General features: G+C 34.2%; 1 protein-coding gene across 1 annotated transcript in view; it reads left to right on the top strand.

Annotated features, from left to right (window-relative positions):
• Positions 1 to 3,825: 3,825 nt before the first annotated feature.
• The window catches only part of LOC145284417 (matrilin-1-like), a 17,612-nt gene continuing 5,879 nt past the window's right edge, over positions 3,826 to 15,558 (top strand). The window contains exons 1-5 of the mRNA XM_080133176.1: positions 3,826 to 4,130; positions 7,668 to 7,701; positions 8,521 to 9,093; positions 11,263 to 11,283; positions 13,889 to 14,446. Of these exons, the coding sequence (XP_079989302.1) occupies positions 4,083 to 4,130; positions 7,668 to 7,701; positions 8,521 to 9,093; positions 11,263 to 11,283; positions 13,889 to 14,446 (1,234 nt within the window). The 5' untranslated portion in view covers positions 3,826 to 4,082. The remainder of the gene's footprint in view (positions 4,131 to 7,667; positions 7,702 to 8,520; positions 9,094 to 11,262; positions 11,284 to 13,888; positions 14,447 to 15,558) is intronic.

Genomic DNA, 15,558 nt, shown 5'->3' with positions numbered 1-15,558 from the left:
CCTCAACTGGGTCATTTTTTACAAAGAGTGTTCACTTTTTTCGCCGACATTTTTAAAAAGTCATCATACGCTTTGCAATGACTAAGCTTAATTTGAACGGCGGTGAGGTAGTATGTCACGGTGGATACAGCGACTAAACCGTTTGCGTTTTTTTTTTAATTCACTTCCCTTTCCTCTTAGCGTTACAGGTTCGAACCTGCCTGCCTACTACTTTTTGGCGCTCGCACGGGTACTCGCTGTTATTTTAATTTTTTTAGGAGACTTTGAAACGTTTTTAGGGCCTCCGTTGATCAATACCTCTACTATAAAACCTCCACACCCGAGCAACATCGGGTACCCCCGCTAGTCTATTATATAAAACGGAATATGTGTGTCTGTGTGTCTGTTTGTATGTCTGCCAAAATCTTTTGACACACGCAACAAACACTGACAAAATTAGTATAGTTAGAAAGATCGATCTCTTTGACAACAAATATCAAAATAATTGGCCCAAAAGATTAATTTTCTGCTGGTCAACTGGGCAGTTTTTTGCAAGGGGAGGTCAGTCTTTGCGTTGACATTTTTGCATGCCATTCACGTCTAGCGATCTCAACCTACGTTTAAAACACCTTATTTCGAAGGGTCGCGTGTCATAAGTACGCCGTGGGCGAGACAGCTAACGCATGTGCTTTTTTTTCACCTCTTTTCCTATTTTGCCTTATAGGTTCGAGCCTGGGTACCGCGGCTATTTTTTTTTTTTTTGTGCTCACAAGAGAAGTCACTGGTATTTTAATTGAAGAAAAGTCTTTTTTCTGGGTTGGTTGCTCAGTAGCCTTACTATACCGCCTCTCGACTCACGGGCAATGCCGAGTACCCATGCTAGTAGAATATAAAACAAGCATGTTTAGCTTTTGTATTTAAACATATAACTCAGCATTCGTACGTTATAGGGTGATGTCTCGCATCGAAAAGGGATATCAGCAGGAGTGTCTAAAAAGAAACATGGGATCAGTGAAGTGGAGAAAATTACTGAACTTGACCGATACAAATCAAGTTGATCCTCCGTGTTTTTCAATAAAACGTTTTTAGCTTGGAATGTGATTTCATTTTTTTAAATCTTTTTTGCATCTAAACTAGATGATCCTGTGTTGGCTTTATTTTTTATTAGACATTTTAATAGTTATATCGTGTTTCGTGTTTCGTGCAGGTGAGGTATATATATATATATATATATATATATATAACCCGTTATTTTTACACCTACAGACACTAGTGTTTCATGCTTATGCAATCATCAGTGTAGAAAGTGATAATTATAACTAGTCAGGTGATTCGAAACCAGACTTGACTTCATAGTCTATCATTCTATTTCCAAGCCACCGACAATTTACACAATAATTTAGGGAAATTCGTACATGCCTACCAATACTAAATCATCGGACATGAAGAGTAAACAGTTAGAGAGAATACAACGACTGGCTGGCGCAATGAAGTATTTGCGCTAAAGTTGATCGCTTTTCTTCAATCTCAGTAGAGCGCTCAACTTTAATTTCTAAAAGGGATTTATAACTAAAACATTTTTAAAATAAAATAAACTAAACAAGTCCAACTATTATTATCATAGACAAATGAGATTTGAGATACAAAGGATTTGTTAGGAATATATTTGATAATGAAGCAGTTTTTATAAAGACGTAAATTTTATATTTAGAAATTGGTTGGCGTAAATCATTTTCACTTAAATACTGAGATGCATAAGCACATACTCAATTGAAGGTATGCAGATACGAGGTACCTTCAATATGTTTCCAGATTTTGTTCGTATGGACACTTTTATTGATATCACGGTGAACGCGGCGACTATACCGTTCACTTTATTTTTTTTCACTTTCTTTTCCTCTTAGCGTTACAGGCTCGAGCCTGCCTGCCTGCCTGCTATTTCTTTTTTTTTTTTTTTGCGTTCGCATGGGTACTCGCTGTTATTTTCATTTTTTAGGAGGCTTTGAAACATTTTTAGAGCCTCCGTTGTCAATACCTCTACCATAATCTCCTCCGGCTGGAAAGCACTTTTTTCGTTCCAACAAGTTCTAGAAAACGCCATGGAAATACGCTTGTGTTAGCTTGTCAATGACCCGCGTCACGGTCTCTTTCATCTCCTCAAGTGTCTCATAACGACAGATTTTCCTTGAGCTCAGGAATAACGAAAAGTCACAGTGAGTAAGGTCTAGACTATAGGGAGAGTGAGGAATTGTCTTGATGCCCATCTTGGTCAATTGTCTGTGACAAACATTGAGTTGTGGACTGGTGCATTCGCCCACATCTTTCGTATCTTCAGTTCTTCACGAATAATTGTGTGTACAGTTCCCACACTGACATCAAATTGTGCACTTATTGTCTCTATAGACACATGACGGTCATTATTCATGAAATTCTTTATTTGGCCAATCAACTCTGGTGTTCTGATTCCTTACCTATTTCACACCTCTCATCATCCCTGACAGACTCCCTAACTTCCTTGAATCTCTTATGCCACTCAAAAACTGATGCTCGATTAATGCAAGATGATCCAAAATCAGTCTGAAGCATTCCACACGTTTTTGTGGCATTTTTTAAGTTTAAAGCATAATTTTATTGCATATCGTTCTTCTAAAATGTCCTCACGTCAAGATTGCATTTTTGAAATTCACCAGCTGTGACAATCAGACTTTAGTTGGGTGTATTCCAATCCCTGCTGCAATTGTTTATTTGAACCTGACATCATTAAATTTCATCAGTCATCTTATGTATAGCAATAACATTGAATTTTCAAGATTTTAAGATGGTTTTAAATACCTGTACAAAAAAGTCTGGAAACTTATTTAAGGCACCTCGTATATATAAACTCCTATAGATATAGAGATAGAAAACTATATCTAATAAGACAGATGGACACATACATACTCACACATGTATATACACTATCAGGGACAAATAGAATCAAGTATATTTTATTAGATAGATAGATAGATAGATAGATAGATAGATAGATAGATAGATAGATACTTCATTTCCAGTTTTAGTTGCAAACATGTTTTTAACAAAACAAAGTAGGAAAATAAATCTTTTGTTTGTTTCGTTTTTTATCAAATTTATGGTAAGAAGGAATGTTGAATAAAAAAGAAAAACTGTATTCCATTGCAATCCCAAGCAAAAGGTTAGCCGCCCTCGCACACACGCACACAAGCCGCAAGCACGGGCCACAAGCGACGCAACAAAACATCCTGAAAAACACGAACCCGTCCACGTGGGTGCCGCGCATTTTTGCATATTTTCTTGCCTTCATTTGATTCGTTGTTTTCATTTTCTCTTTCTTCTTCTCTTCCCTTGATTCCTCTGGTTAACCGACGCACATTTTCCCGCTATTATCTACATATTTTTATTATTGTATCCATATATTTATTTATTATCATCATTGTGTGTGTGTGTGTGTGTGTGTGTGTGTGTGTGTGTGTGTGTGTGTGTGTGTGTGTGTGTGTAAAAATATATATGCGGACAGCCATATTATGGTAGTTTTACGCTTTTCCATACACCCTCCCCCAAAGCGTGTGCCCTGCCCTTTTTCGTACACACTCTGTATTTCATTCGACAACACGACATGAGTGGGATGGGCTTAGCTTGAAAGCCGGAAGTAGATCGTGCGTACCGCATTTTTTCCCAGATGCTAACTTACCATATAAGGAAGACCGTACACCACCCACTCCTATCCTCAGCCATGCCGCTAATTCTTTACTATATTCCCGGCATAGATTATAAACTTTGACCCAACCACCGTCTTGTCCAGGCCATCTCCTGCAAAGCGACTTGCATATAAAGAAGGCCGAGTAAAGCAAAAGTTATTATTTTCCTTCCGAAGAAGAAATAACTTTCTATTTCATCTGCTGCCATTCTTAAACAAGAGAAATCAAATTGGAGAGTCCTCCCTTTTTCTTGAGAAAACCGAACACATTTTTGCTCACTGCTACGAAAACACCGACGCAGCAAATATTATTTGTTGTGAGGATACAGCCGGCGCTTGCTATATTTGCAACATCTGAAGATATATTTATTAGCAACTGAAAACAACAATGAAAATCGAAACCTATCTCATCGTTCTGCTGTCAGGACTAACCCTGGTAAGTATTACTTATTCAATTCTAATGCACCTCAACTTCACAGCTCAAGCTACAAATCTGTGGTACTTGTTCAGATAGTCGACAGATCGATTTTTTATATATATATATGTGATTTTAAGCCCAAACAACAGTACTTACTTAATTGTCGTGCTGAGAATAGTAATATATCCCAAAATTACGAAAATCCATCGAATAGAACAACTGCTATAGTGTTTTTAGTAAAACAAAAAAAAAGTATATCGGCTAAAACAAATTATCAGTCATTACATTAGCGGAAAAGGGGGCAAAGTATGCTCCTTGTATTCGCAATCTTCACGGTGTTTACATTTAGAGAAAATGCAATTTCCTCAAATTTTTCGTAAAAATTATTTTTAACTTTAAATAATTTGCTACTCGATGAATTTTCGTAATTTTTAAATATATTACAATTTTCGACACGACAATTAAGTAAGTACCGTTGCTTTTGCTTAAAACAACATATAAAAACATCGATATGTCGACTCTATCTTAACAAGCACCAAATCTGTTCATACGTTGCATGTTATTTTATTTGCTTTTGTTTTTAGCGGATTAGACACAAGGCCAAGTGTTAGTTTGATGAAAGTGTTTATTGTGGAACGAACTGAATTCGAACCAGGCACACCTAGGTTTTCAGTCCGTGTCGTTAACCACATAGCCACCGTCATTTTTATGTTAAATGCTTATAAGATGCTTGTTTTATGTTCCTATTTACTTGCCCCCCCCCCCCCGTCATGAGGGCAGAATTAGACATGGGGTCTGTTTCTAATTTTGGGAAATCCAATTCCCCCAAAAGGAGCACTCTAAATAGGAACAAAAATAATAATTGCCTCAGTCTAGAAAGATTTCTCCTCCACTAATCGAGGATGGAAAAAGTGCAGATACTACCCTTTGCTCCCAGCCAAAATGTCACGAACAATTAAACCACAAATCCACCAAGCAACAAAATCACATCCCTTTACTATTGAAAGCTTTCTACTCTAATAGTTTCTTCTTTTGAACTTTGGAATTCCTTTCCTACTACCTGCTTCCCTGAGTGTACTGATATGCAGAAGTTTAAATGTAACGCAAACCATCTTGTAAATCTTTCCTAGGAATGACCCCAAATAGTAACCCCTTACGCTGAAGTGGTGATATGCCTTGTTAAGAGATAAACGTGAGTAAAAAACTAGGGATATGGTGTAAAAACGTATTGTTTAAACTTACAAAGAAAACTGTACATTCATTTTATTTTTTAATTTTCTTTCCGTGTGAAACAGACATTGAAAACAATCGTTTTTCTTTAGAATTTAAGAGAATTTGACAAGGAAATTAGCAAAATTTTGTAGTTATCGAATTAATGTATTTGGTAGTGCCTCGTCTAATTAAAACGTCTCTTTTCTTTTCACATTAAAAACATATCAGAGTTACCACCATTGAATTACATCATTTATACGAAAGCGTAGTTGGTAATAATTTTCCATCACCAATTTAAATTGAATTTAAAAATTAAAGTTTAAATTAGCAGGGCGTGTAAAGATTTGAGCTTGACTTGTATCAGAAAGCATTTAAAATTTTTATTGAAATTGTTTTATCTTAAAAAAGGCAGTTTAAGAAAAGACACCACACCGCTCTTAAAGAGTAAGTAGCCAACACGTGTTCGTGTTTACTACTACGAGTTTGTTTGGATTCTGAAGTAGTAGTAGTAGTAGTAGTAGGGCACAACTATACACTGCTCTGCAAGTACGCACAATGTGCGAAGAATTTGACCGAAATAGGATTACAAACAACTTACTCAAAGACTAAATATATGATTACAGACAAAACCAGCAAAAATATTAAACTTACAGGTTGAACTTTTCACTCCAAAGTTCATATGATACCAGTTGAAAGCTTATATTATCAACATATAAGCATAAGTGCCAGTTATGATGTTATACTGCCTCAGATCTTCAGGATCACAGTTGGCGTCATGTGCCATTTGCTGGATGTACATGGATCTAGGTCATCCTATGCTTGTGTGCCTGTGCCGTGAAGTCCACAGCAATACATTTCTCACCAGCTCTTGCTTGCTTCTCTGGCAGTGACTGGCAAAACATCGCTCACTGATGGTAGTAAATATGGCAGGTAGGTTGATATAAAGTTGCTGCTTTGTGGGATGATCTTGCCAAGATATATTTAACAGTGTTCGTAGCATACGGGTGTATGCACCGTCTAGCTTTCTTTCCAATCTTTTGGTGAGTGTCCAAGTTGTAGCACTGTAAACAAGGACCGATTCACCACTGCTCTGACGAACTGCCTTTTCAGTTTGTCAGTTATCCATACTGACCACAGCTTATCCAATACAACCCATGTTTTTGAGATGTGAATTTTGATATCTCTCTCCGTGGAACCTATGTTGCTGCACACGTACGTAAACTCAGTGACTCCTTTCAATGTTGTTCCTTCGAGAGTGTTGATCTTCCTCTCTGCATTGAAATTTATAAGTATGTCTAGAAAGAATAGTGGAAGTGTGCAGAAAAAGAGGTTAAATAAAATGGCATGATAAAGTAATGTGTCTTCAAGAGATTTTGGTCTGGTTGTTGAACCCTTTTCTGATTATTTAATGTTGAATTGGATTATTTGGGATAAAATGTTATGCTTAAGTTTATATGTTTAAATAATTATTCATGGTGCTTGGTGTGATTTTTTTTTTGTAGCGCATTATTTTTGTTTTTGTTATGGATTTGCAGAACTTGTTTGAATTTTATAAAGTGAAAGGAATAAAAACAATAGCATCAATATTTGGTGAATTTTAGGTCAGGAAGTCGGTATCTTCAGACAGCCTGATCTGGTTTCACCAGTGTGTGTGTGTGTGTGTGTGTGTGTGTGTGTGTGTGTGTGTGTGTGTGTGTGTGTGTGTGTGTGTGTGTGTGTGTGTGTAAAAGAAAAAGAGAGTGCACGAGAGAAAAAACAAAGGAGAGAGAGAAAGAGAGAGGGGGATTCTTATAGATAATTAATACATAAGAGCTTGTCTTCTGTAAGATGCGAGACAAACGCTTGATGATGAATTGCAATGTTATGAAAATGTTATGAAAATTTGTTATGTAGAAAAGTAATATGTTAAATATTGGTGACAACAATCAAGTATGTTATTTTATCAACCGAAAGCCTTTTGGTTATAAGCAAAGTGTAGTATCTGTTCTGATACTGCAGTTAGCCTTTTCTATCCGCGGTTAGTGATGTAGATGTCTTTCTAGATTGAGGCAATTTTATTTTGTTCTAAGTTAGAGTGTTCCTTTTGGGAAACTACTTAAAAACGATCTTGTGTCTCATTCTGTTCTCGTGGGGAGGAAAGTAAATAAGAGCAAATAAAAGGCATACAAACATTTCGAATGCAATTCGAACCAACTTTGACATTTTAGGTTCCCATGTCTGACAATTATTGCGTTAAATTAGCATTTTTATCACGCGAAATATTTACAATGACTGTTTCCCCTTCTTTTACAGTTGTTATTTTTTTACCCTTTTTTTTAATGTTTATCTTTTCCATCATTTCAGGTCATAGCCTACCCTATGGAACCAGATACATACTGTAAGTTAAATATTATTGTTTATTTCCTAATTACTATGAGTTCTTATACAATTCGTTACCATTGGTCAGTCATATAAACAAAATAAAAGTGGTGTTTTTTTACATAGAAACCACCACTTATCAAGGCTCAGAGACCACTCGAGGATAAGGGTTAAGAGTGTACAGTAGTCAATTGGACAATATAGTAATCGTTAGTAATGGAAATTCGGTAAATTTGTTTACTTAAGTGGAACGGCTCATCAAGAACTTGTTTACGTTGGACTTGAAGACAATCAGATTGTAGTCTGCTGGAAAGCAGGAAAACGGAAGATAGGCGTGCACTTCTAAATCTGACAACTAACAAGTTTCTACAAACTTCCGCTTCTTTTGATCACTATTTTTAACTTACATTGCACCAACCGTTTACAATTTAGTTATTGCTGATAACGGATAATTATTTTGCAAATTAATTTAACAATAAACCTTATCGTCAAGTTTCTTTTATCGGTGATAAATGATCTTTTTTTTAATTTAATATCTTCTTTTGGCTTCCTTTGATTTAAAATTGTCATGTATAATCCTTTTAAAATCTCTTCAACGATAGTTTCCTTTTTGTGTTGTTCTTTTCCTTTGCTTTTGTGAATGTCTAAGTTTGACAGCACATGTTATATTAATCACAATTTTGAATTAAATTAAAAGATACGCATCTGTGAGATGCTGAATATGAAATAAACAAAAGAGAGAAAAACAGATTCTGCCGCTATTTTTTTGTTAACACACTTGCATTAGTATAGGAATTAGTTTCAAGAGCTAATTATCATTTATCTGTTTGCATTACAGATTGTGGTGGAAAACCAGCAGACGTCTACTTCCTTGTCGACACTTCGACGAGCATCTGGGGGATTGACTTCCTCAAACAACTCGACTTTATCGCCAACGTGATTGAGATCTTTGATGTCAACCCAGACCGCACTCGCATAGGCATGGGCCTATTCGCTAACGACTTCTATCCCCAATTCAGTTTCAAAGACTACACCAACAAAAGCGAAATCATCCAAGTTGTCAAAAAGACCGAGCATCGACTGGGTGGAACCTACACAGCAAAAGCCATCCGCAGAATGCGCGAGGAGGCGTTTGCCCCGAATGTCGCTCGTCAGGACGTTGCGCATATTGCAATCATACTCACCGACGGCAAATCAATGTACCCTGAAAAAACCGCTGCCGAAGCGAAACTAACGAAAGATAAAGGAATATACATTTTCGCCATTGGTATTGGCATGAAGATTTCTATGTCGGAGATTAATAATATCGCCAGCGAATCTGAAGACCCCAAAGCAAAATTCGCATTTCACCTCGCGGATTTCGATGCTTTAGCATCGATTCAGAATATTCTAGCAATCAAGACTTGTCTAAGTAAGTGATTCAAGTTTGTTTTCTTTTATGCAAACTAAAATATGAACATGGCGTCGCTCGGATTGAAAAAATATTAGAAATAACTAAAAAAATTTGTAAAAAAAAAATCCTTTAATTTCGCGCCCACTTACAAGTAAAATAGTATAACTATTGTTTTATTAAAAAATATGCTTACAAATATAAAAAGGAAATTTAAAAAATGTCCCCGTTGTTAAATGATATTAAAGAAAAAATATGCTTTGAAAGAAATAATCCACTTTATTATACAATATTGTCGTTAGTAAAACGGGTAATTTGTCAAATGTAATTTATTTCAACAAAAGCGAGAAATTCGTTTTTAAGAAGAAAGCATTTCCTTTTTGACGAGTTGTAGTTGTTTCAGAATCTTCTCATTTCACTGTCGCAACAACATTGTAATCATTGAAAACAAAATTCAGTTAAACAGTTATGAAATTTGTCAGTCTCCAAGACGGATTTTCACTTTTGAAAAGAATAATCACCTTTGAAAGTTTGAAAATTGTTTTCTGCTGCGTCCATTAATAACGTGGCTACCAAAATCGAAGAAGTAAATCAGCCAAACGCAATCAAATTTAAACACAAACAAATTTAAACAATAAAATACCCTGTACATTATTTTAAACACTTAAACACGTTTAGTCGTTGAAAATTCGATTAAAACATTCACAGGAGTCTGATGATTCTGCATATGACTCAGGTTTTATCCGCTGTTCAACCCAAGAAAACTGATGAGCGGACACATATACATATGTTATGCTTTATATATAGACTAGAAAACCTGTCTGTGTATTATATAAAAATAACATTAGTAATGGATAAATGCAGTATTGACTCTGAACAATGTTTATATCATCCTTGCAATTCATATAAACAAATATAATATTTACTAATCATAAATTATTATAATATTAACTAATCATAGATAAATATAATATTTACTAATCATAAATAAATATAATATTTACTAATCATAAATAAATATAATATTTAATAAATAGAAACAAATATAATATTAAATAATCATAAATAAATATAATATTTACTAATCATGAATAAATATAATGTTTACTAAATATAAATAAATATAATAACCACGTATCATATGAGATCAAAACGATTGCCGATGAGATTTTAAAGTTTTACGCGGATTAAAATCTAAAAAACAATCTATTATAAATAAACAAAAAAAAAAAATGAAATATTTACTTATTGCACGAACACCGACTTTATCTTCATCTTTCTCACATTGCAAATGATAAAAAAAATCTTCAGGGTCTTTAATTGGTATGAGTTCTAGGTTTGCTTTGGATATAGAAAATGTGAGAAGCTCCCAGACAGCCAATACTTATATATATATATATATATATATATATATATATATATATATATATATATATATATAAAGCTCTATAGGTGTAATTACCCTATAGAGTTTATTATAACTGCAATACTCAGAGCACAGCACCTTTAAATATATTTTAATGAGACATTGCTCATTTAGACCCTGTCTATTACACTCTATAATATATATATATATATATATATATATATATATGTGTGTGTGTGTGTGTGTGTGTGTGTGTGTGTGTGTGTGCGCGCGCGTGTGTGTGTGTGTGATTTATGTTTAAGTTCGTGATTCTGCGTAGATGCGATATTGATTTCATTTTCAGTACCAAGTAGTTCCTATATGTTCGTTTGAGTATTGTATAGCTCCTTCCCTTTTTTTTGCGTTAACAGTTATTTTAACATGGCTGCTAGTATATAAACAATTTAGTATTATTTTTGTTATAAATCGTTAGGTTTGATTTGCATATTATATAGCCCCTTCGGTTTTGTTTGAATATTATAAATATATTTTGATTAAAATCTACACAAAAACTAATGACTCAACTTCAACTATTTTTATATAACCAGAGTGCATCAATATATCAGACTAATATCGTAATTTAGAAAGAATATTGTTTCCATTAATAACTGATAAATATAACAACGCATGGACAAATAATAATATCAATGTTTGCATGTAAAGTTTAAACATATTTTTCAATATAAATCTTTTAATTTAAATATCCCATATTGAATTATTTACATTTATTGTGTTTTTCATATTTTCATCGTCATTTATTCATGATTTTTTACTTATTTTTGCAGTTGTTCCGAAAGATCAGCCCAGTAAGTACGATTCCTATTTTTTATAATTCAAGAAACTCTATATCCACTTCAGACGGACATATTTAATATTAGGATGTTCCGTAAATAATGGCCGATTTCAGAAACAAAATTGAAACACATTGAACGCATCTTCCAATTTATGGCGCTTTTGCAACTTATGAGTTTGATTCGGTTCATCGAACTTTTGCGAACCTTTCCTCTACCATCTTTTACGATGTTCGATATTCTCGTGTGTTTGGGGAGCATTTTGACTGACTTTGAATTCATGTCAGAAAAATATGCGCATTTCTCCTTTGTGTCATCTAAGTCATTTATGGCTTTCTTTCAAAATTGTATTCTGAAAGACATTATTAGAAATTGATGAAATAATATGTAACGCTTTTTAAGCATTTAACCAACTTAAATCAGCTCTTTAAAAGTTAGTTAAAATCGGCCAATATTTTTCAAACAAACAACTAATTTTATCAATGAATATTAACAAAATAGTTATTTTCTTGTAAATGACTTTCTTGTGTATATACAAAACTTGTGATTATATGTATATATATATATATATATATATATATATATATACATGTTTACATATACACACACGCATACAGATATATACATACATATATATACATATATATATATACATACATATATATACATACATATGTATACATATATATACATATATACACATATACGCACATATTTATATATATACATATATATACATATATATACACACATATAAGCACATATATATATATATATATATATATATATATATATATATATATATATATATTTTCCAGTAACATGTCTTTATTAATATCTGCAAAGATCCTTTCTTAATTCACCGTTTCATTAGCACTAAGACAGCCAACACAGAGGTATATTAATTTTCTATGAGTGTAATTCATCAAAAGAAAGGTAATGATAAGCATGTCCAAAACATCAGAACATAAAAAGCAAAATTAATAAAACTCATATATCCACGGAACTTATTTATGTAGGTTTAATTAGAAATATAAGCTATTTTTTTCATTTTCGTGAACACCATGCTTAAGAACTTACCGAGACAGTAATAATAGTATACGGACCGAAAAGATTGCTATAACAAACTAGATTGCTAAAAACTAATATGATGTAAAAAAAAATAAATAAATAAAATAAAAATAAATATTGTACGAAGGACTTGCCCGTCAATTTTGACGAATGGGTGTCTAACAGTTTCATGGTCAGTTTGGATGTTTATGTCGAAGATGAAATATAAGTCCAGCGAGTGATTTGCAAACAAGACCACGATTTGGGCATGAGTGATGACTGTCGGGTATAGCTAGTGTTTGAGTGATACGTCCTTAATTGTTCTTTTTTCAGTTTGTTGATACGATTTGCTTTAAAAATATTGATATCCTCCTGGCACGTGCGTCTCCATATGTTCCTAACAAGTGCCAAGTCCTCAAAATTTGAATATTAAGAGCTGAAAAAGTGTACTTAAATGTTGTTTGTAAAAGTATTTCGTGTCTGTGCCGTCCACTGTGTGTTACAGTATCGCCCGAGAAAGCACAGCAAGTCATAAAATTCAAGTAGCCAATATATTGTTCTTTTAAGATAGACTTTATTATTCTATTTTTTATTTATAAAGATATTAATAAATTCAAACATAAAAACCTTCACTTGATTACTCATGAAATAACGCAGAAATGGTTCATATATAACGAAACTATTTACTTTTCTAATAGTAATTTCGTTCTTTTTCGTAAACTAATTGTACTAATTATTCCTATTTTTACGTCCTAGTTGTGAACTATGGATTGTGAAATGCTGAGGGAAGCGTAATCATTTCTGTAACTGGGGCCGAAACAGTCAGGCTTTAAACATTAACTTTAGAAAAAAATCGTGTCAGGTTCCTCCTTTGTAAGGGGGTAATAAATGACAATCTTGAATGAAGTTTACTTAAAAGATAAACGCAGAATTTTTAATATAAAATAAGAAAATAGTTTCCATTTTTTCCGAATTTCAAAAAACATTGAGAAGATGATGGCATATGCTTTATCTGAAGTTGAAACAGATTTCAGATCATAAGAAACGGTAACGTAGAAAAATAAGCAAAATAGATCAAACTAGATTTTTTAGTCCATTTAAAGTGGGCAATACTTATAGCTCATTGACTTAAGATTACTGCTTGATGAGAAATTGATGGTTAAATATGGTTAAATTTGTGCTCAATTTTGTATTAGATATTAATCCCTAACTGTACATCGAACGGATATTAAAATACATAGTTCGCTGCACCTTATCATAACAAAGGTCCATACAAAATAGCCAGATTTACTCTGTAATTTTCGTGAAAAATTGGAACGAGCGGACAGACATACAAACAGATAAACGAATAGAAATATAATATAGATTCAAATACAGAAGAAATCTCATAGAAAATAAACCATGAACCTGAAGGCACCCATAGTGACAATGTCTAGAGCGATGAAAATAATATCCTGCAGAAAACAAGCTAAATAACAATGATAATATCTTTAACGCAATTCTAATTTTAGACAGACACCATATCTCCATTATAATAAAATATTATTTATCTTTGTTTTCCTTTTTATAGGATGCCCTACTACTAAAGACTCAGATATCATATTTGCGGTAGATCCTTTGGTAATGGGCGATGTTCGCACTAATATCATCAAAGAATTCATCGCTAACACAGCCGACCAGCTGGACGTTGGTAACAATAAACCTATCCGAATCGGGGTGTTCATCAACAACTGCCCAAGCAGCAAGGACATCCACTTGAACGCCTACCAGGATAAATACGCCCTCATGCAGCAACTGCGCTCGAATGACCATGTCATCGAAAATCATATTCTGAGAAAAGTGCGACGTCGTGCCTTCAAACGGTCGAACGGGGGGCGTGCAGATGCTCGTCGTCTAGTCGTTACATTTCTCGATGGTCCATTGGAAAATCCTAAAGATGTCTTTGTGGAGGCCCAAAAAATTCGAAAGTTCGGCGCTGATATCTTTGTTATCGCTATTGGAAACGAAGTCCAGGAAGACGAATTGAAAGTACTCGCCTCGGGGAAACCAAAAGAACATATTTTCCGAGTCACAAACTACGAAACCCTGAAGACTGCTTTCAATGATTTTGTTGACATCATATGTGAATGTAAGTATAAATTCTGGATTAATATTCACCTTCAAACAAAGCACATTTTCACTAAGGCATAAAGGGCTACTGTGGATAAGGGATCATGCTTACAGAGACATTCTAAATGGGGAGTTGAGCAACAAAATGTCTGTTCTATATTGCACTTAAATTTCTGCAAGTTAGTACAGTCGGGAAGCAGTGTAGAAGAAGAATATTCCAAAGTCTCGTAGTTCGAACGAAGAAACTTTCAGAGTAGAATGCTCTTCAGCATCAGAGGATCTCTATAGTGAAGGCATGGGAAGTCGCGGGTATTTACGCAGAGGAGGTATTAGTAATACGAGTTCATCGGAGCACATACCATTAAAGTACTTGTAAAACAAGCACAGGGATGCAACATTGCAGCAATATGCAGGGATTGAAGCTTGGTTGACATCGTAGAACTTCTCAGGTTTGAAACTAATTTTTGGACCCTGCTTAATATAAGGAGACTAGTGTGGGAGTACATCAGCCCATATGTGGCAACAATATTCCGTGCATGGACAAATAGTGATTTTGAAGAGATATTAGATGCTGTCAGATGTATTTTCGTTGCACTGTAGAGGGGGCTCAGGTTCTTGCATATTTTTATAATTTACTAGAAAATGTGCCCGGCGTTGTCCGGTTAATACCGTAACGTTAAATTCTTTAAACAAAAGTGAAGTAAAAAACGGAAGGAAATTGAGACATGTGCATGCGAGTATTATGTTTTTTAACAGTTCACTTCTTCTAAGTAAAAAAAGAATCCTCAAGCTGAGATCAAAAGAAAACCTAAAGACAGCGAATCAAGTACGGTAACCATTATGCCACCTTGACACAATCCTTAAAAACTGTTTTTAAACTATTCATTCTTAAGATAATGTGAACGATTCGAGCATGTGCAGTCCTGAAACAGTTGACAAACATAAAAATCCGATGACCCTCACGTACCAATTATTTTACTTTTGACCCCTTAGCAGCCCTTTCGGATGAAAACGGATTAAAAAGTGTTCCACGTGTCTGAATACCCTATATACCAAATTCCAAGTCTGTAGATAAAAAATTCGTGGTGTATATAGTTTGATTAGTGTCCACACACACACACACACACACAC

The sequence above is a fragment of the Euprymna scolopes genome, chromosome 9 (genome assembly GCF_053919585.1).
Source record: "Euprymna scolopes isolate OS-2025 chromosome 9, ASM5391958v1, whole genome shotgun sequence".
Lineage (NCBI taxonomy): Eukaryota > Metazoa > Mollusca > Cephalopoda > Sepiida > Sepiolidae > Euprymna > Euprymna scolopes.
Note: the sequence above shows the minus strand (reverse complement) of the source record. Positions and strands in the feature narration are given on the sequence as shown.